Source organism: Nyctibius grandis, chromosome 3 (genome assembly GCF_013368605.1).
Source record: "Nyctibius grandis isolate bNycGra1 chromosome 3, bNycGra1.pri, whole genome shotgun sequence".
Lineage (NCBI taxonomy): Eukaryota > Metazoa > Chordata > Aves > Nyctibiiformes > Nyctibiidae > Nyctibius > Nyctibius grandis.
The window spans coordinates 44383323-44406265 of record NC_090660.1 but is presented as its reverse complement, the minus strand read 5'-3'; the positions used below and the strand labels follow the sequence as shown (position 1 = coordinate 44406265).

At 38.0% G+C, this 22943-nt stretch overlaps 1 protein-coding gene across 4 annotated transcripts in view; it reads left to right on the top strand.

Annotated features, from left to right (window-relative positions):
• Positions 1-22943, top strand: part of CARMIL1 (capping protein regulator and myosin 1 linker 1) — a 213223-nt gene that overhangs the window by 98883 nt on the left and 91397 nt on the right. For all 4 annotated transcript variants that reach the window (XM_068396150.1, XM_068396151.1, XM_068396153.1 and 1 more), the window contains exons 6-13: positions 992-1089; positions 1449-1519; positions 1649-1722; positions 7749-7824; positions 10401-10489; positions 13068-13162; positions 17392-17478; positions 21170-21273. In XM_068396150.1, the coding sequence (XP_068252251.1) occupies positions 992-1089; positions 1449-1519; positions 1649-1722; positions 7749-7824; positions 10401-10489; positions 13068-13162; positions 17392-17478; positions 21170-21273 (694 nt within the window). The remainder of the gene's footprint in view (positions 1-991; positions 1090-1448; positions 1520-1648; positions 1723-7748; positions 7825-10400; positions 10490-13067; positions 13163-17391; positions 17479-21169; positions 21274-22943) is intronic.

The window sequence follows — 22943 nt, the reverse complement described above, 5'->3', positions numbered from 1 at the left end:
AGACTGAGCTCTTCTTTCAAATAGTATGCATACAAGTGAATATTTGTGAGCAGGTTTGCCATGAAACCTCAGTAATGATGTGAGAAATGCAGGCAAAAAGAGTAGAGAGAAGAGGGCTGCAAGGCTGTGCATGTTTGTCTGGGTGTCTGTGAAGGCCTTGAGCTCTATATATGTTTTCTCTGGGCTGTCTTGAGAACATTTCTGGAGTGTTTTGGGTAGCTATATGGAGTACTTGCTTCCCAGAAAAGAAATAAAATTTCTTGCTCTCCTCTCAGGTGGCACAGCTTTCCAAAATGAAGACATTGGAGTTGTGCAGATGATGTAAGACCAGAACAGGCAAGAAGGGGGAAAGAGGTTTCTCCCATTAGTATCTTTTATTAATTCTTCCCCCCGTTTTATGGAGTTCTGCAGTTTATGAGGCAGTCCTGTCATTCAGAAGAACAGATGATTTAATTTCTTAAAAGGCAGGAAGGGATTGTGTTCCTGTCTAGGGGAGGAAGAACACTACCAAATTGCGAAGACTGGAGCTGGGTATCTAGAGTGCAGCCTAGAGGCCACGTGTAGCTACTCAGCATGCTTTGTGGCTCTTTGCACCATAGCGCTTTTACTACATAAAAGCACTGTATAAACAGCAGTGGTTTCAGGGTAACCAGTAATACCATGTCTCTGTCCTATTTTGGGCATCCTTGTGTTAGATGAGGGACACAGGTCTCCTTAGCTTGAGTGATCCTGTCATAGAAAAGGGCTCAGTTGCTCCAGCAGTCACAGGGTTAATCATTAGAAAGAAAGAAGAGACAAGTAAATGTTACTCCTGCTGGGCTGCATCACAATGTGTGTGAATTTTAGGCACAGAAGTGAGTTGTATTAAAGATGGTAATTCTTCATATACACTCATTTAAAATTGTACTTTAAATAAAGAAGATTTATGAATTTAAAAATACTTTCAACATCATGAATGATTATTTTTTTTTCCCCCCCTTTTTGCATCTAGGAGGATTCTGAAAAAAGTAACTATGGAGCCCTCAGAAAGACTGGCTAATCTCCAGGCCTTGTGGGACAGTCAGACAGTGGCAGAACTTGGACCTTGTGGTGAGAATGAATTTAAAGGCTCAAATATAAAAAGGCTGGAACTGCAGTGTCAGGAAGTGAATTCTATTTCTGGCAGAAACTTGTAAAGGTGTAATTAGTTATAAGGTGTAATTAGTATGGAGCAGACTTCTGATTGGTAGATGAAGTCACTATTTTAAGCTTCCTTGCAACCTGCCGGGCAAAGATAGGATAGTCTCAGTTTCTTTCAGCAGCACAATGGACACCCTTCTGAGAGAAAAAGAGAGTGAGTTTTGAAAGACTGGATCTTTAAATATAAGTATTAAAGTATCCTTTTAGATGTTTGTTTGTTTGCTTGTTTTACTATTACATTAAATACTCTCTTGGGGTTTTTTTTTTAGGAGGCTTTTCACAGATGTATGCCTGTGTTTGTGATTGGCTTGGATTTCCCTATAGAGAAGAAGTACAGTGGGTAAGTACATGTCATGTTCTGAAGCTCTTTTCAGCTAACTGTACAAATGCTGAAAGAACAGGTAAATCATAGTACTTGGAGAAAAACAACAGTTCTGTAAAGATGTATTTGATTATATATTTTCAACAGGATGTTGATACAATTTATCTGACACAAGATACCAGAGAGTTGAATTTGCAAGACTTCAGCCACCTTGACCACAGGTAAACAATATGCAGTAATCATGCTAATATTTTGCAAACTTTCCTTATTCCCCCTCGCAATAGGGTTTGCCTGCCCTTGCTAGCGTGGGATGGTCCCATAGCTGTTACTTGAATGTGTAGATGTCTGAAATGACCATCTGTAGCATTTTCAGTTTTCAGCACAAAGCTTCTGTTTTTTCACAAAAGCCCCATGAAGAGCACATTTCATTGAGGAGCTTGAGAAGATAAATATATTTTGCTATTGGAAGTACTCCAAAAAGTTAGCAGATAGATACTTTTCCTGTGATGACAGATATAAGAGCTCAAATTCAGCAGAGAAAACATGCAACTACATCTGGTGGGCAAAGTAAAAAGGGAATTTATGCGGTCTTTACTTATGCAGAATCTTTTTCTCATGGTGTACACAGTAAAGGAAATTATTTTTGTCAGCAAGTCAGTAGAAGATTTAAGTTGTTCAACTGGATCCCAGCCAGTAGTTTTTCCACTTACAATAGATACTATCAAAAATGTGTGCTTCCATAAAGGAACTAATTGAGGGTAATTTTACTATGAGATGCTGAAACTTAGCAAAGTGTTGTATTTGGTTTACTGAAATTAGCTGGCTGAGAAAATTGGATCCTAAGAAAGTTGAATCTGAAGATATTTAAGTAGAGGGAAATGGAAGGGACTCTTAACTAAAATCCATCATTATACAAGGAAAATGACAAATTTAAAAAGCTGTAAATAAGATAGAGAAAAGCATTTGTTTCTTTGGAAAAGCCCAGTGGAGGAATTAAGAATCTGTCAGAGGTATAATGTTAAAATATTATACAGGAAGGCTGAACTTAGAGGTAGGTGAATAAGAGCATTTTGCCACAGCATTCTTTTCAGCTTTAAGCTATCTAGTATGTAAACTTGCAAAAAACCCCACTCAAATACTTACTCAGCTTCTGTGATGGGTTTTCACAGTCTGCACTGAATCCTACGGCAAAGTTACTAAGCTGTATCTGTATTGGCTAATTCAGAGGTAACTCAAACAAGACTACAGGGCTGCATCTAGTGCCTGATGGATGTAGCCAAAGACTGTTTGGTTAAGTTGCTGAGAGAAGATAAGGAAAGGAATACTTTCAGCCCAAGCAAATGTGGGACAAGAACTTAAGAATGCTTTAAACATATTACAAGGTGGAAGTGCTGAGAAGACCATGGGGCATTCGTGTGAAAGTGATTTACAGGTACCCAGCTTCAATAGAAATTAAGTGTTTGAACAATTTATTGAGAGTGAAAAATATTATTAGGAAAGAGTAGATAGAAGAATTGTTTTAAGTATTTAGAATATCTCAGCTGGTTCAAATGATTTGGCTTTCAGAAAACAGAGTAATGGGTTTTTTGCTTCACAGAAGCTTTTCATTGAAGCATACCTTATGAAATTGACATCACTGAGGAAATATATTTGTGTTGTTAATAAAAGTCTTTATTAAATGTCTCATGATTTTGTAAGTCCAAAGATTCAAAACCATTTTGGAGCCATTTACCTGCCATGGAATCCATCTTGTGATGAGAGTTTCTATGTGTTGAGGACTGAACTGAGAAAAAGATTTTGGATTGAAATTTCAAGAAAACTAAATTTTTTAGGAATGAATAACCTTATGTTATTCATTAAAAATACAAATTAGGATCTGAGGTCCCAGTTAGTTCAAGAATGTATGTGAGTGTTTTGTGAGATATTTAGCACAGTGAGAATGCTATAAGTTAACAATATGCCATGATACTTTGGATTTTGAGAGACTCGTATATCTTGTCCACCTAATTTTTGGGATCGCTGAAACTATATACTTCATGTTGTGAAGTAGCTCTGAAGTGGGGTAGGAAAGAGGTACACCAGTTCTCCAGATACAGGAGCTATGCATTGCAAAAATAAACAATTTGTGTTTTTCCTAGTAAAACATTTCTGTTAGAGGTCAACATAAGATGACATGAATTATAGATGAATTTAAATTCCAAGAGTATCTGACACTTAGAGTGCATAGAGTGGCTTGCCACATGGGAACATGACTTCTGAGGTTTTATCTGAATTTATGTTGTGCTGCAAACCATATAATTGTTTAACAACAAAAAAAAGGCTCAAAGTGAACAGGGCTTATTTAACTCAGTAGCATGACTTTCATCCGTGTAATGTGTTTTAGTATATTTGGACATTCAAAAAAATCTATTGTCAGAGCAGTGTGATTGGTTAGATTTTTTTTTCATTGCACTGTTTAGATTTCTTGCTACCTTAAATGCACTGGAGGACAGAGATGTTGAAGAAACATGAAGGCATTAGTGAAACTTGAATGTTGTTGAAGCTTGGAGATATTTTCTGCATTCCAGAAGAACAGAATCTGTTTTCATTTTAGGATGACGCAGATTTACATTTTGTAAATCTTATTTTATTCTGGATGGTAATTTAGTAAACAAACTAATTAATATAAGCAACTCAATATAACTCAATGACGGAAAGTTTTGAGAAGGCCCTGCTTTTGAAAATGGTCAATAGCGTTCTTTCATACTGTATTGCAAAAGAATTCAGGTCATTGTTAGTACCACTTCTAGAATTTAATAGAATAAAGTGAATAAAGCAATATATAATTTTGAAAAGGAAAACTCAATACCAAGTGCACTGAGGTTAGGCAATCTCAAAGCAAGAGAAGGAGTAGAGGTAAATTCCTAAAGGACCCTCATTGGTCAGAAGCATCTTCAAAAATTTGAACAAAATGAAGAAAATACTAAATTATATAGTTTCTCATTAAAATCAGATGGTAGAATCTGATAAAGCAAAGTTTCTAGACAGTAAGGCTACTGCAGAATGGGCAGAGGTTCCACTGTCTTCAGGCACGTGGGGAGGAAGGGGGGTGTGCGTGTGTGTGTAGGTTAGCAGTTGGTGATACTGAAGTGTGCCAGTATCTGTGCTTCTCTAGGGTTTGAAAACTGTGAGGAGTGGCAGATACACCAGAAGGCTGTGCTGCCATTCAGGAAGACCTGGGCAGGCTAGAGAGCTGGGCAGAGAGGAACCTAATGAAGTTCAGCAAAGGCAAGTGTAGGGTTCTGTACCTAGGGAGGAGTAACCCCATGCACCAGTACAGGCTAGGGGTTGACCTGCTGGAAAGCAGCTCTGCAGAGAAGGACCTGGGAGTTCTGGTGGACAAGTTCACCATGAGCCAACAATGTGCCCTTGTGGCCAGGAAGGCCAATGGTATCCTGGGGTGCATTGGGAAAAGTGTGGCCAGCAGGTCAAGGGAAGTTATCCTCTGCCTCTACACTGCCCTAGTGAGGCCACATCTGGAGTACTGTGTGCAGTTCTGGGCCCCCCAGTTCAAGAAAGATAAGGAACTACTTGAGAGAGTCCAGTGGAGGGCTACAAAGATGATCAGAGAACTGGAGCATCTCTCTTATGAGGAGAGGCTGAGGGAGCTGGGTCTGTTTAGCCTGGAGAAGAGAAGACTGAGGGGGGACCTTATCAATACTTACAAATACCGCAAGGGCAGGTGTCAAGAGGATGGGGCCAGGCTCTTCTCAGTGGTGCCCAGTGACAGGACAAGGGGCAACAGGCACAAACTGAAACATGGGAAGTTCCATCTGAATGTGAGGAAAAACTTCTTTACTTTGAGGGTGACAGAGCACTGGAACAGGCTGCCCAGGGAGGTTGTGGAGTCTCCTTCTCTGGAGATATTCAAAAACAACCTGGACGCGACCCTGTGCAACGTGCTCTAGGGGAACTTGCTTTGGCAGGGGATTGGACTAGATGATCTCCAGAGGTCCCTTCCAACCCCAACCATTCTGTGATTCTGTGAGCAAACAGGCCTTGAATACTGTGGATGACTAAACTTTTTAAACATGAGAATTTGCAAATCAGCTGGGCAGATTTGTTTTAAAATCTTCCTGTCCTGCTGCAGCAATGTTTCTTTTAACTTCTTGAAAGTGGGATAGTTTTCCCACTAACTCTGAGCACCCCCTGTTCTTCAGCCATTTCCTTCCCACCCCTGGGGAGGAGAGGGGAGAAAGGGACAGCCTCAGGCAAGTTCTGCCTGCAGCCACTCTCCTGCCTGGAAGGTACTGAGCTCTTGCCAGCCCTCCAAGTTCCCCGGTAGTGTAAATGCTTGCAGCCAGCGATAACTGATCGTTGTCCCTCTGTTCCTTCCGAGGAACTGGGCTGCTGCTGACGACTGAAGTATAACTGATGGTGGTGCCTTCTGCCTCTTTTGGGGGTGATGGTCCACAGCATGAACAGCTCTGCTCCACTGGTGGGATGGTGGTACCGTCAGCCTGTTCAACATTTGCCCTCCAGCAGTGACCACCAGCTGTGGCTGGCTGGTTACCACTGGGTGGATAAACCAAAATCACACCTGAAAAATAAGTCTTATGTTCATTCCACTTTCAAGGTACAAGGCACTGGCAAGAGGGACGTCAGAGCTGCTAATTCATGACCTTCTTACTGATTGCTCCAGGGGAAGGCAAAGGAGGAACAAACCTCTATGTGCACATTCCTTACTCCATAACAAGGTTCCTGCCTGCCCTGCCTAAGGGGAAAATACCTCTGGGTTGTTTCCCCCCTGCCCCCTAACATTTCACTAGTTAGTTACTGCTTTACATGGAGATAAAGTGTGTGTGTGTAGGAACAAAAGCAATGTGGTGGACAGAAATAAATCTCTACACTTCATGAAGCTGATAAGACTCTGCTGTACCAGTGGAAATGAGTGCACCATGAGACGTGATGTGTGCTGTGAACAAGATGGAAAACAGGCTTAATCCTTGAAGGGCACCACACACTAGTTCCTCTGCAGGAGTGTGAAAACAGTCTATTTGCATGAGCTTCACAGTTGGTGGGCTACAGACTTTTGCTGCAAAATGCCGCACCTTCTTACTGTTACCTTAGTGATAGGCTTGAACTTCCAAATCTAGCAACTGCAGTTCCCAATATAGCCTGCTGAAGGCTTGTCCATATGATGTTGCCTTGTCTCCTGTCTTTCCTATGTGTTTAGCAACCACTCTGAAGTGTCTAAATGTTCATGGAGGAAAAGTGAAGGAGAGGAAGAAAGAAATGAAGATGTGAGAAGGGTGCTGCTTATTTAGTGCAGATCTGTGCCTATCTGCGTATATCCTGAATGAAAAGCTGGGAGGAGGGTGGGACTAGCTTATAAAAAACAATACTTTTAAATTTCTACCTGCAAAAATTGAGGCTTGGATGGCACTTGGATGGCTGGTTGGATAAGTTCATGTATGTTACAGCTCTTCTATAAAGACAAGGGGTTTCTAAGTAAAGTCCAAGTGTGGGTGTATCTTCGTATTTAATATGTTGTATCAAAATGATCCAAGTGCTGCGCTGCTAAATAGTATGCTAGTGCTTGATGGATGAGTCTGCCGGGCGGTAGTGTACAGACATGACATTTATCAACGTCTGTTACTGGAGAAACTTAACAGAGAGAAAGCAGATCACATTAAGAGGCTTGGAATGAAGAAGACGGGAATAATTTAGAATTTCATTTGTGAAATCCCTTTTACAATTAAGGAGGGTTTGTGCTGAAAGTCGCATTATCCTTTTGCAGGTCTCCTGCTTCCTAGGGGATTTTAACTATAGAGATGAGAGAAGGAGGTGTTCTCTAGAAGCATTCAGTCATGGAATTATATTAAATCATCAGACTGCCAAAAAGCTTTTTAGCGTCATGCTCAATTATAATTAGAGGTGATTAAGAAGCTTAAATATGTCACAGACTGAAGAAAAAGTAATGCTGAAAGTAGGAATGGCAGCCCAGACAAATTCCTGGTTTAAAAATTCATGCTAGAATGGATGTCAGTTGGCCAGTCAAAAATTTGTATTAAAATACGAGAAAGACACACAGTTGCTGGTGATGCTCATTTTTCAAAATGCAGAGCTTTCTGTAATGGGGATCGTAGGCAATTAGCATTGCAAAAGCATGGGGAATCAGATAGGGGAGAACACTTAAGAGATTGTTTCAAATGACCAAAGCCAACAGTTATATGAAATGTGTGTAAAAGTTTTTTTCTTTTTCTAGAGACTTAATACCTATAGTTGCTGCTCTGGAGTATAATCAGTGGTTTACAAAGCTGTCCTCCAAGGATCTGAAATTAGTAAGTAATAAATTGAAACAGTATACCTGCTCCTACCAGGCTGTGCTGTGTTTCAGAGGATGCTATCACATTTTTCATGGTGAACATTTTTAGGGAAGTGCAAGAGGGCAATCTATTGAATTTCTTTTTCCCTTAATCGTATCAGGAAAATATAAACTGTTGGATAGTTAATTCACGTGATAGAAACACTGCCAAGAGTCAGGTCTTGTCAAAATTTCAAGTGAATAAAGTCTGAAAACTTTGTTGGGCAGTAACAGTAGCCATAAAACTACTTCCTTAGGCATGGCTAGCTGCCTCAAACAATATTGGGTGTCAAAATAGTAAAATACCTCTAACGCAGCCAGAAATCTCAGGTGCTTTTTGGAGGTGGAAAGAAAATATCAGGATTCTGTTTTTTTCTCACATATAAAGCAGGTTTTTCCTCTTAATTTTCATTGCAACTTGATGAATTTTTCTCCCAGTTGTCTCAAGCTAACCCTGTATAGTAGTAAGTATGTAGTGATGTGTTGCATTGATATTCTTCCACATCAGTTTTCTTTCTGATAAGCAAAAAGGGGGCAAATCTAAACAAGTTGGACTGCTGAAGAAAGGGCCAAGAAAATCAGTAATTAGGTGACTTTTTAAATATATCAAAATATACTACTACTTCTAGACTTGAAAGTTTATCGCCACAGGTGGAATTAGTGGTTTGAGAAATTGCTTTCACACACATCCAGAAGCTTTTGTTCTTAAAAATGAATGTTGAGTCTCATCTTGCTTAAATTGATGCAGTTTTATTGATCTGAAAATGCTCTCATTGCATTTCTAAGCTATGAATTTCCATGAAAATTCAGCAGAAACTAGCTTATGTTATTCTTGGCAGAAGAGTAGACAAAAAACTTTTCTTTCTTTCTGGGACATCTTGAAATTATGCACTGAATGAAACTGGGGGTATTTTTAATCCTGTTGTAGTTTGCTGTTAAAATCACCATTGTTAAAAGGTACAATGCAATTAATGAGTTTCTGCTTCAATGAAATGGGATAGTTTGCTTAGATAGAAGACTGGCTGCTGTAGTTTGCTTAGAACAAGAACTGGCGGTGTTATCTGTCTGAGATATTTTTACATGAAAGTATTTTGGAATTCTTAGCAACTTTTCTGTGGACAACAAATAAATTTTGTCAACCTTGAAAGTCACCAAACACTTAAAACAAAACAAACAAAAAACTTCATCTTCCACACATTCAATTTTCAGTCAAAACTACCAGGAAAATGTAAATTGGGCAGTAAATAGAAACACTGCTGAGGGTCAGTATGAGGTCAGACATATCTGGAGGCCATTGAACGCTTTGTGCTTCATGAGTCCTGCTCTGACATTGTGTTTGATAGATGGTGTCCATAGTGTTTTTATAATACATGCATGAAACTTTCCACTTGCAATCACTGCTGTAGAAGCATCGTGATAATATTCTGAATTATTGAAATATGGAAGGCAAAGATAGAATTGGGAAGGTGGCTGAGTTGGCAGCCTTTAGAAAAATTGTTACCTTTATTGTGTAAAGGATTAATAAGATTTTGTGTGTGTGGTAGATGAGTTTTTTTTCTTTTTAGGGAGATTCAGTTAGTTTAAAATTTAAAAAAATCCTAGAAAATGTCAGACTGTCATTAGAGACATGGACGTCCCAGGCATGAATGTCACGTTGTTGATTTTAAAGGCAGATAACAGAATAGTTTCAGCACTTCATGGTCATAACTGAAAATCAGCTTTGGACTTCACATGAATGTTGGTTAGTGTGTGCTGTGAAAAAAAAGGCAAATCCAGAAGTGAAATAAAAGTTTATAATAAAAGGTGATGAGGTACAGAGTTCACTGTATGGCTTTTGAATCATTAAGGTTTTTATCTGTCTATTTGCATGAGCACAGCAAACAAATCTTCCATTATCATGTTTTGTTCATGGTACTTGCAAATGTCTCTGCAAATTTCTAGAATCCAACAACAGTAAGATCATGAGATGGGATTTACTTCTGTGTATGTTGGGAGAATTCATACTGAAATACACTGACCCTTAAGCATTAGTCCTTAGCAGTCTTTGGAGGACCTGTGGCTAGAGTGCTTTTGCTCTTGAGGTTTTTTTTTTGTTTGACTGGTTTTTTTTGTCTGCCTTATAACATCTTTCTCTGTGTTTAGTTGTCATTCCTGGTCAGGCTTTATTCTCATTTGCCCTAGTTGCCACTTTCTTCTGAAGGATTAGCATGCATAGGAACAAGATTTCTTTAAAAATTGAACATTTTTTCTGAATCACAGGGTTTGGGTTTTTTACTATCGTTATGAAAATTCTTCCCCCTATGATTAGATGGGCTGCTTCATAAATGACCTACTTTTAGTCTGCCTCTCGCTTCCCTGAGTCTTTTCCAGAAGTCCCCTGTTGCCATCTGACTCTTTCTGGGATGTTCCCGGTATTCTTACTTACTATTTATGTATGACATAGAAGATGGTTGTGGCCTGGATCCCATTATGATGTACAGCTTAATAACCGTCTCAATAACCGTCTATTCCATGTTTGTGTTCTTTAATGGTGTTCTGTCTTTTCTGTGGCAGTCCACTGATGTCTGTGAGCAGATACTGCGAGTGGTGAGTAGGTCCAATCGATTGGAAGAACTGGTATTAGAGAATGCCGGGCTTAGAACGTAAGTAATACCTTTGAAATGTCTCATTAGTTACTGCTTAACTCCCAGCAAAATGGAAGTGTGATGTGCGTTAGCCAGAATAAGCATTAAAAAAGGCTCGTGCTCTATGTCGACCTTGTTCTGAGGAGCCTGTAGTCACAGGCTTATCATCAGGTTTATCAGAGGTTCCTTATGTCCAAGAAGTCCCTTTAAACTGATGATTTTTAAGATTTTGCCTGGAAAGTTGGGTTAAGTGGAGCAAAACGGACCAGATAAGGGCATAAACCCTAAATCAGCTCATACTGTTCCTCTCCAAATACGATTGCCAATACAAGTATGACTATCTTGTTATCATTTAAGAAACAATGTTTGAGGTTTTGTTAAAAAAGCGTATTATTCCATCTTGCATAACAGATTAGAGTTTCATTGCCAAGAGAGCTGGTTTTATCTTATTGTGGATTGCAATTAGCAACTTTTTTAAAGCAAGAAAGTAGATAAATTTACTGCTTTACCATAGCCTTAAAAGAAAGGTACATAGAGGTAAGCCATAGAATTTAATCCTTGCATATGTTTTAAATACAGTAAGTTGTAGTTACTAGGTTGTTTCTATTTCCTGTGAAGGGGGAAAAAAAGCAACTAAGTTCAAGGTACAAACTAGCCCAGTTGGAAGTATTTGTAGCTTGTTTTGGTGTTAGAGTAGCATCTACGACCATGTAGACAAGTTAAAGTCTAGCGCTAATGAATTTTTATATTAATGAAAAAAGCAGTGAAAAGGTGGGAGAAGTAGAATGCTATACTGAATTAAAAATAAAGAGGGGAAACAAGCACAGGGAAAATATTTGGCGTGCTTTATGTTGTCTCCTCTTACATTGTTTGGGTCTTTTTCTACTTTGTAGAATAGGTTTTGCATTGAAATACCTTTGAAAGAAAATTGACTAAATGACACAGGAAACTTGAGGTGGAGTTTGGAATTACACCCAAACTTTCTGATCACTAGTGCGTTGCCGTTAATAGCTGTTATTTCAAACATAAGTACCTGATTTTAATCTCGTTTTTCTTGTGGTATGTACCACGAAATCCAGTGATAATCATAAATATTAAAAGATATATTGACTACCTTTGCACATTGCCTACCTTAACTTATTGCAGGTGGATAAACTGGTTTCAGTTTTAGCAGGACTTGACAGGTCGTCAGCCTGTGACTTTAGTTTTCATGTCTCCATCTACATGAACACTGTTTGGCATTTTACCTCAGTATCTATCTGCTCTGATCAGCATTGTCTGTTTTTGTCATGGACACATTTGTCAGTTTTGCCTTGGTGAAATATCCTTACTCTGCCATATGTGTACTTATATTGGGTCTTTTTTGGGCTTTACCTCCAAGCCTGAATGTCCTCGGTTCAGGCACGTGTGGCTGTGCAGGACATACAGAGCGAGTTTGATGCTTTATAGAAAGCGTCAGGCATGTGTTACCTGCTCTGTGGTTGAAGTGTGAGTCCAAAAAACCCAATAAATTTTAGGACTTGAAACAAAGAGTGGACAAAGGAGGTGAAGAGATGTCACCCAGATCCCTGCACAGGGAGCTGAGCAGTTGTATTAGTTTTTTCCAAAATGAGCCTTGGAGCCTCATGCAGCCTACATGTGCTTTCTGGTGGCCATCGATTTACTGTGCCTTTTGCTAAGTAGTTCACACACACTCTAGTTTTCCAAAAAGTTTTGGTAATCCTGCCTATATTGGTGGCAAAAGTTGGAGCAGAGTTTGTAAACAAGCCTGGAGGTGTAGGCAGAACTCTGTAATGACAAGAATCTGTTAAGGATAAACTAAGAGGAGGAAACTCCTCATGAAGAAAAGGGATTTTGTTTGGTTTCTGACTCAAACCCTCATTTTTCTTGGCTGGACATAAGGAGCTTGATTCAGTTGCCTAAGCACGGGCATCTAGTACCATACTAAATGCTGAAGGGTATCCACAGAGTGTTGGCAAGTGTAACTGGGGACCTACAGGAGATAGATAGTCTTCTGCAGCAGCAGCTGGTAGCAAAGCAGGATACCCTGAGGCTTGTCAGGTGGCACAGCTCATCAGCGTGTTGCTGTTCTTTGAGAGCGTTGTTCCTGCTGTTTACAAGGTTAGAAATACTCCTGGTTTGTTGACCTTTTGGGTGCGCTGCAAAGCCCATCTGTTTGAGTGACTGTTGGTAGAGAGCTGCTGCAAGTGATTCGGTTGACTTGTGAGTGAAGGAGGTAGTGGTACGCAAGTTGATGTATATATCTCACCCGTGTGTGACATGGAGGAGATGGAAGGCGTGCTCGAATTTTGAGTTATTCTGTGTAACTCCTATTTTATATCTTCAGATCTTTATGAAAAGCAGTTTGAGCTTTGGCTGAGTTCTCTTCAGTCTCTTAGGCCACAGAATAAATAAATACTAAAATACCCAGCTTTGAAAGATAAGCATTGTTTAAAACTGTGAAGAATCAGTTACTGCTCTGCAGTAGGATAGGCCACTTCTGTCTAGTAATCCCTTGACATTTTTAAGTCTCTGAATATGCTGTTGATACAGGAGATAACAGGAGTCTTTCTTCCTCTCTCTTCGTTTCTTGCAGAGATTTTGCACAGAAACTAACCAGTGCCCTAGCCCATAATCCCAACTCAGGACTGCATACGATCAACCTTGCTAGCAATCCACTTGAAGACAGAGGTACTGTAACATTTATATTTTTCTCTTTCTACAAATGTAATAGGATTACTCTGCTCCATTCAGCTTTGCCTGAATAATAGGTTATTGTTCTGTGTGTGATGCTATTGTAAATACCTACTGTTCACAAATAACTGAGCATCACTATTCTTTTTGATTTATATGTATCCGTTAGCGTGTCGAGAAATATTTAAATGTCTTAAACCAACCATGGATTTCAGTAGATTTCATTACATTTTCATAGAAGTTTCTTTTAAAGGAAGATAGAACACAGTGGCTGTTTAGAACTAGAGAGTAAATAAAGTGGTGTGCATTTTTAAAGGCAATGTAATCAGTTGAAAGATGAAGCATGAGGCAACTTTGTTGCTTGGATTATATTTTCCTGATGGTTTTGTGGGTTTTTTTCAGCCATAATTAGGTACTTATTTCCCATATTGAAACTATTTCTTTTTCAGCTTTGTGCTAGTCTGTAGTGTTGGCAGTATTTGGCGATGTTCAGTAATACTGGCATAACTGGCATCCTTATGGAGCAAAGTGCTGTTGACTCCACAAGATCGGAAATCAAGCTGAACAGCTCAGCTTTTCTCAGACTAGGCACCGCTAGGCATGATTTCAATACATATCAAGTCATTCCCCTCCCTTGTCTACTCTCTTTTCACCCGAGAGGCATTTATTTTTAAAATAAGGTTACATTCTTTCAGTCTGGAGTTGACCCTTCAGCGCTGCCCATGTGAGATTTCCATTTGCTTCACTTAATGCATTCCAGGCACACAGTGTTCTGGGATCAGACTATCTTGTGCTCCTGTTGGGCCAGAAGAAAAATTAAGAATTTTATACAGTGAATCTTTTCTTGTTTTATTTGGTTTGTTTTGGGGAAATTTTCCAGTCTCTTTGCTGTCATGATTCAAAATGGAAAACCTGTTCATTTTGGTTATAACTTGAGTGACTCAGAATGTTGTTAACACAGAGTTTTGCAGGTATCTCTCCTTTCTTCCTGGTTCAGTGAGGAAAAAAAGATGGGAAGGGGTTTTTTCCTTTCCTCTTTTGTATCTCTTTTCCTTTTGACTAGAAACAAGTATGAAAATTATTTTTGTTTTTAACCTGTTCACAGTATTTTTTTGTTTAAAATTGTTCACATGAATTGCTTTAACTCTTCTGATAGCCTCTTGCTTGCTGATTATCGCTTGGCCTCCTTAAGAATCCATATCGCGTGAAAGCCAGTGTTTTACTGAAGAACATTAATATTACAATGTGCCATAGGCCTAACTGCATTGTACAAAAATTTCTGTTGTAAGGTGGAAAACAGGCTGTCATGTTGTTGATTCTGCTTTTGAAGAAGTGTATTTAGATTCTATGTGGAAGGTTTTTTTTAAAAGAAACTCGTTTTTATCTTGAAAGCAAAACAAATGACCAAAGCATTTGGTAGATATTCTACAGTGCAGGGTTGTTTTTTTGTGGGTTTTTTTTGTTTGTTTTTTAAACATATCGGTGTGGGTACTTTCTTCTCAACAAACCTGTAGATTCAAACCATTCTGCAGTATACTCGTACAGTTATAAATGAAATGCAGAAACTACAACTTGGAGAAATTAGTATGGTTTTTTCATTATCTCAGTCTCTCCTATCACATATGCAATTAAGATTTGACCTTTTCATTAAATAATTAGATAAATTATATAAGTATTTAAAGAGAAATTAACTTTAATTGCAATGTGTAAATATTGCAGCTTTTCAGTTTAAGAAATACTTACATGTTCTGTGATCTGATATTCACAGAGTGCAAAGTAGATTTGACTTTACTAAACTGGAGGGGCAGCAAGGATTTCAGAGGTAAAGGTTGGCATAACAGAGATTCATGTAAACATACAGATTTCGGAAAATATCTCTTGAAAAATCACCTCTGCAGGAACTGGAAGTTCAACCAGATTATTCTGCAATTATAAGTGAAATAACAGAGTTGTGTGAATTATGGGGAAGAACATATCATTGTGCCTTGTTTGAATAAAAAAACCCACCCTAAGCTATTATATATTATTAGGTACCAATAAGTAAAGACATTATATTATTACATTAATGCAACTGTCTGTATTCCAATAATATGAGAAATGTGTTTAGTTTAACTAAGGCGTAGGACCTGGCTTCAGTTCAAATACAAAGCAGTGTTTATATGAAGTGGTTTTACCCTGAGACTAGTCTCTTAATTTGTGATTGGCTTCCCTTTATGGTACTGTCAATATTTGTGAGACTAACACCTGGAAAGTTCATTATCAGTCTTGGCTTTAAAATCTAGCCGTGCTAAGGTGATGGGAGTTTTGCTTTTGGCTCCACTAGGATCAGAATTTAATCTCCTATTTTATTAAAAATAATGCAAAACAAGCATGCTGAAGCCTAGAAATACTGAAATTCAAAACTGTTTGACTGGATGCAGTTAACTCTACTTCTGCCATTAGAGCTCTCATATCTGTTATGAGGTTAGCAAAAACGGGTGGTTTAAAGAGTGTTCAAGGGCCTGAATGACCAGAAGGACTTTTTTGTTTCTGCACCTGATTCCTGCATCTTATAACTGGGTGGATCCTTAACCCTCAGTGCTGATAAGATGTTAAAATTATTCAGCTCTGCTAGAGTGATAAGTGGTCTGTTGATTTTTAGCTAAATAAAAGGTAAAGAGGTAAAATTATTTGCTGCTCTTCTTACCCAAAATACTTCACAACGAAAATTACATTTGTGATATCCTTAATGATCTGATTGTATTCCTTTTTCACCTCTTCTGCCAGCATAACTCTACCTTGATTTTGAAAGTATATATTTTGACTAAACCAGCTCAACAAGAGTGGACAGTCAGCTACAGAATATAAATTTGGAGGCCAACTTAAGATAGATTGAGCTAAAAAGGTTTGTTTTTTTTTTTTTTGTAGTAGAGCTATGAAAGAAAATCCTATTAATATGACTTGATTCATTCTTGCTGAAAGTTGGTGAAGACATCCGGTTAACATTGTGTTTTACAATAAACATGCCAAGGCATCATCAGTCTAATATTTTGGCAATATAAGTAAAATACAGTGTTTGTTTTGAGCTGTGTGGGTGTTTCACCTACCACATGTAATCTGCTTTTAGAGAGGGCATTAAAAAACCCCTGCAACAACATCTGCAAAGTAGCTGCTCTTTCATTATCAATGATAGGTAAAACATGATAAAAGCAGAATAAACATATGTATGTGACATACTAGCGGACTGTTTCATGTCTGCATACATGGAGAAGGGTATCAGCTTTTTCATTTACTGTGTTGTTTTAAAACAAGTATAAGGTTTTACCCCCTTTTCTGCCCTTTTCTCACCAAGTGAGTTGCTGTAGAGGACTATATTTCACACCTCAGGTTAAGCCTGGATTTTCTCTGTTGATTTATTCCTCTAATAAATTTTTCATGGATTGGTTCCATTGTTATTTAGGATGTGCCCTCTTAATCAAATTTCAATCTTTTGCTTAAATAAGAAGAATAAATTTATGGAGTGTGGAACTCGGATGTGCTGAGAAAGGGCTTTAATGAAAAGTGCTTTTTTATTTTTTTTCATTGGATTTGTGCTGAGGTAGTCTAGTCCCTGTCAGCATCTTAATAGGTTTTGACTGTTTGGGATTGCAAGTGGTTGTAGCATGTCTAAGCTGGTAACTTGCAGGCTACTGTAAGGGAGTGAGTTAGGTGGCCATTACAACTTGGTGGAGAAGAGGACAGTGTTAGCTAACGTGGATGTCTCTCTTGCCTTGACAGCTCTTCCTTTTAAAAGAAAATAAAAATAGTTTGTAGTTTCATGTGAAGTACCATTCTTGGGTTTTATTTTGTGGTGGTGTTTTTTCTTTAACTTACATAATTTTTTTTGGCCAAACCATAAAGCTTCCAGATTTCCCAAGTGCTGACTGTTTGACAGGTATACTACCTTCCCTTTGACCCCTTCTCGAAAGTATGTGTGCATTATATAGTTTTTAATCTAATTAAGGTGTCTCACTGATTGTTAACAACAAAGTTCCCTGTCTGTTCAATGGGTAATAAAGAAGGGATCTCGACTACAACAGTCATTTCAAAGATTTATGCTCATAAAAAGACACGATAATTTTGGGCCCACCCCCACAGTGAGCACAGTTCCTCCTGTAAGAGTATTTGCCCCCAGTGTGATTGCTGGGAATACCTGGGATCGCACAGATAATCTGAAAACATCCTTTTTCTCTTCACTCCCCCAACAGGTGTGTCGTCTTTGAGCATCCAGTTCGCCAAACTTCCAAAGGGACTGAAACATTTAAATTTATCTAAAACCTCCTTATCACCTAAAGGTATGTTTTATAGATATGCCTCTTTTTCTGTTCTAAAAGTTTCAGGCTTCCATCCTAATAATACCTTTTCTTACCAGATTATAAAGTAATTAATTCTGTAATTGATTTACACGTGTATTCTCAACAGCGCAGCTGCTTTTTTGCAGTCCTAGGTTGCTGAACCATGGACTGGGTTCTGTGTCCCCTTCAGTACTTTGAAAAACTCTTACTTGCTTCTGTAAGCTCTGGGCTTGAACCTGTATTGTAAAGAAAGACTGAATTTAGAATTGGCATAAATGATATGTTTCATATATGCTTCAAAAAGATGTCTGAAGCAAAAGCGTAGGGAATTTTCCAAATGTTTTGCATGCAATTGTTTTATGAAACCCACTGTTGTGACAATGGCTGTTAAGTGGTTTGCTCTGAGTAAAGACTTCTTTTTTTTTTATAATTTACAAATTTCCAGTTTGATATCATAATTGAAATGTATGTATATTTTAAAAGCAATAGCAGTACTGAAGCACAAGTCAGAAGCTTTCAGCGTTTTTTGCATTGCTCTTTTACGAATAATAGACACGTTGACCTCCTAAGCAAACTACACAAACCCAGGGTCTCCTGTATGGAACGCAAGTGTTAAAAAATAGAAAAAATGCACTGACATTATTGCAGCTTTTTCGCAGGTGTTGATGACCTGGAAAAGATGAGTGAGTTACGGTCTATGAAGGACATTAGTTGATAACAGATAGGAGCCATGCTCTTTCATCCTTTTAATTTTTGATCTTTGAAGTGCAGATTCTGTGTTCTCCTAAGCTTTAAGGGTTGACCTGGGGGAATATGGATGGGGAGAAGGGTTTTTTGTTGTTTTTTGAGTGTTCTGTAGCTCTTGTTATGCTTAAGTAAATAAAATTTAACTGAATTTATTCAATCATGATTTTCATTAAAAAGACTTCATTAAACTCTAGGATTGTTTTTTTTCTACTGCTAACTCCATTTTTGGTGACAAGCAATTGATTAAAAATCTTGACTAACCTTACATGTACTCTTTAGATTAGATGTTCATGATTTGACAGAAATTCATGCAGTTCTGGTATGTTCATTCATCCTGTGCTTTTCTTCATGTGGTCTGAATGATTTCAGCAAGTGCTCGTGATCGCTGAGTCAAGAGAACACTCCAGCTACGCTTCCGTCTTTGTAAAGAATAAATGCCAGCTAGATGAAGTTCATGCATAAAACTCTTGTCAGTAAAAATTAATTCTGATGAAAAGAATTTGAAAGGTTTTTAACACACTTTTTAAAGACAATCTTTAAACAAAAGCTGAAAATATATTCCAGTATGTCTAATACTGACCTCATGTGAATCCTAGTCCAGACTACATTGCAATGACTATCTATTCTCCAGAGAGTAACATGTCACCATGAATATTGTCCCATGGCAGCTTCTCAGAATTCCTCAAAAAAAGTATATGCGATGTCTTAAAATTGTAATTCTTATAACCCTCTGGACCTGAAGAAACTCAGCTTCACCTCTTTGATTGTATGCAAAGCTGTCTGTCTTAGCCAGTTTTCCATTAACTTAAGAGGACAGTACTGAATTAGTTTTAACTTGGGAGGCTATTTTTGAACTTCTGATGTTGAGGGGGGAATATTGTAATATTTTCTATGGGGAAAGTCTAAAGGAGACCTTGGATCTTGGATTCAGTAGACTCCAAGGTGCGTGGATTTTTTTTTTTTTCCAGCCTTTCTTTTCCTTTTTATTTTTTTTTTTTTTTGAGCTTTTCAGTTTCAGAAATTCTGTACAATCCCTCACTGGTTTTGACCTTATTTAAAAAGCACTTTCTATTCAAGATAAGTTTCTGAGATTGAGAATTGAAGTTCAGGTGGTAACTTCCCAGAAGATCTTTCTTCAAATATTGTATCTCAAAGTTCCTGAGAGCAATTAACACTCTGAGCCTCCTGAGAGCGGTAAAAGAGCATGAAAGATTGTCTGCAAATGAAAGTGAGATTACTGTTAGAGTATAGCATGAGGCAGGTGAAGTTCAAACAAAAATTTATTGATTTGAAGATTCTGGTTAAATAGAAAATTCTAGTATACTCATTCAAAGATAGGGCTGGCTCTTCTGAGCCCAAGCCAAAGGCTAATTAAAAAAATCCCTCATTCGCATTGTTTGCCTTCAGCAATGTGACTGATTCTGAGCAGTTGGCCCTTGTGAAGTATGAAACAGGTGGCAGTGTTGTGGATCGTTTGATAACTGCTCTTCTCCCCCAGACTCAGACACTGCTCTTGAATTTCCAGAGTTGGTTCTCGGTAGTATTTGCTGAATTGTTGACAGTACATTACATTCATTTCTACTTCTTGTTGCTTATAAATGCTGTTGAGAAGACCTACTGAAGTGAATCCAGAGCTATAAGCTGCAGTGGTTAAACAGAGCTTTTAGATCTTTCAAAAAGTATTAATTTTCAGTTTACTTTTATAGATAGGGTGTGGATTCAACCATGCAATTTTAAGATAAAAGAAAAATTACACTGAACGAAAACGTTTTGAGAGTTGGCAAAGATGTTACTGTGCTTCAATTCTTTTCAGTATCAAAAGCCTCCTGAAACCAAGAGCCATACTACTGACATGGGAGACTTTCTTAATATTTGAAGGCTTGGAAAACTAAAGCGCTTAAGTGGGGTATTTTGGTCTCCAGTGGCTTGCTAGCTGCTTCCTCCACATCCTCACTGATAAATCCCTTTCGTAATAGTTTTCAATTGAAGAATGGACATGTTCTGTCCTTTGAATGCCAGTCCATTTTCACTGACCAGTAGCTTTGAGAAATTGCCCAATATTGTGTAGTAGATCAAAACACTTGCCTGCTTTATGGCTTTGTCCGGGCACTTACAAAACACATGCATATAAGAAACACATCCATGTACTGCTTGAAAGGCAGCAATAGCCATCTACAATAAATTGAGAACTTGCTGATAAGCTACAGAACCCTCAGATGAAAGTTAGATTTGCTGGAAGTAGCCGTGTCCTAATTTGTATTTGGAAAAGCTGGACAATTTGAGAGGAAGAAAGCTCTGACTAGTTTGTTCCTAACGTGAGCTTTTAAATTTTAATGTGAAAAATATGGATTTGTTCTGATCAAGAATTGAGAATCTTCATGCATCTCTTGGTATTTTAATTAACTAACTATTCTTCTGAAATTACAGGCAAATATGTAATTGAAATATTTTTAACTTCTAGGCCTTGTCAGTTGCTTTTGAAGTTCTGGCAATTATAATTGTTAATGTACTTGGTCTTCCACAGAGGCTTTCATCTGCTTCCACAGATACTTTTATCTAAACATTATTGTTTGCAGGAAGACACTGTCTTAACATTACGGAGTAAACTCTGTTTTAAAAATCTGTTTCAAAATGGGATTGCGCTGTTAAAGCCATTTCAGACTTCACAAAAAAACTTCTTCCCTGAATCCAGGACCTATAACACACTGTGGCTCCATCAGGGCAGCTGATGGAGTGTGGTCTGGGCAAAACGGGGCATGCTGGGGCAGGGAAGTGTCTTGTATCTGCCTGGTGATCTATATTCCTCTGCTGCAGTACACTGATGGTAACAGGAGGTCATGAAACATTTATATACATCTGTGTTCACTGAAATTGTGCATTTGCAGGGTCTCGGCTAGTTTTGTCTAGAGTAGACTGAGATGAGTACTGACATTTTTTTTGGCAGGGGTGAATAGCCTTTCCCAGTCACTGAGTGCCAACTCGCTGATCGCAAACACGCTCGTCTATCTTGACCTCTCAGGGAACGCGCTCCGCGGTGATGATCTCTCAGTAAGCACTTTCTTCTCATTTGTGAGTTAATGAATGGATGTTTTAATTAATTGTTAAGAGAAGGGCAAAGCCATTTTGTTTAGATCCTTTTTTGCCTTTATTTCAGTACAGTTCTAGTAGGGATAGAAAATAACATTTTGATCTCTACTCTTCAGTATATAGTCAGAGAATTAAATTGCCCCACACAACTAAAGAAATCCACATAATTTTAGTTCACGTTTTTAGTCCTTGGCTTCTACTGATAAATGAGAAAACTGCAAGTGTGCCACTTGTTTCAGTGGGCGTACCATGCTCCCCGAGTTCTGTTTGAAAGTGACCAAAATACAATTAAAAAACCTCATCTTTTTAGTGATAAGTGTATTACAGATTTTTCATTGGAAGATTGGAAACTATTTGTTTTGACTTGGAAAGGCTTAATTAATTTATCATTTTTAATTTTTTTGTTTGTATAAATAAACCTGTACGCCTTCTTGATACATGCCATTGAAGCTCATGATTCTTTGAAGAATGTAGTTGTTTTTTCAATTCCCTTGTTCAGTTTATCAGTTGCCATAGAGGTGCAGCTCTATTTTCTCCACAACAAAATCCACTTAGTTCTCAATTGTATGTAGTCACTTTTTGACTGTTACATCCATATTTCTCTCTCACATCAAAAGTTTTGTGCATGTAAGTATCGGGCTTTGAATTCTTTAAGTATTTAGCATTTAAAATATGCAACACTAGAGTCACTCTATCTTATTTAAAGTGCAGTCAGACATGACTGACTTTTTCAGAGATCTTACTAGTTTCAGATTCATCAGCACATTCAAAGAACTAGTCTTTTCAGACTTAAGAGGTGAAAGTTTCAGTGGGACAAGAGGATTTAAAAGGTAGCAAACAAACAGTTAGATGTAAATAAAGGCACACAGTGAATTACTCTTTAAGAGAGGATAACATATCAAGTAATGTAAAAACAAAAAGTAAAATAAAATGTACAGCTTTGATAGGCAATGCTTAAAGAAATCTGATGCCTACCTACAATATTTTAAGGGACATAAATATAAAAAGTGGGGGTTTTCTTAGCCTGTCAGAGAGATACAGTTCAAAGAAAAAGATTATTAATACAGAGATCTCTTAATCTGTGGAATGGTTTTCCAACAGGAGTAAGGAAATCCTGTTACTTAGCAATTAAAATAAACCCTAGCAAAGCGCAGGGATTTTTAAAGCAGGGACCTTTCTTGCACTGTTGGTACAGGGGCTAAATGACCTAATTTTTAGAAAGATGGATCTATTTTAGAAATGATGAACATGCTCTGTTTGGCTGGATTTCATGTGGAGTTGAATGTTCCACGTTTCTGTGAATTAGGTCATACTTGTATCTTTCTGTGTTGCTCTCTGAGACTAAAAAAAGCCCAAAATAAAACAGCATATAGTAAGAAGTTTTACATACACTAACATTTACATGACGTATCCTATGCAGCACTGAAGCCATCAATATTAATATCTTATTACCTGATCTGGATTCTCCCTTAAACCTTCAATGCACTGAATCCATGGGCTTCAGACGCAAATTAGTTGCTTCCCTCATGCTTAAAGGGGCTGGCTTAAACTTACAAACCAATTAGCCTTTCTGAAATGTAACAGCAAACTGAGTGACATTCCAAGGTATTTCTGATTAAATTAATTATCAT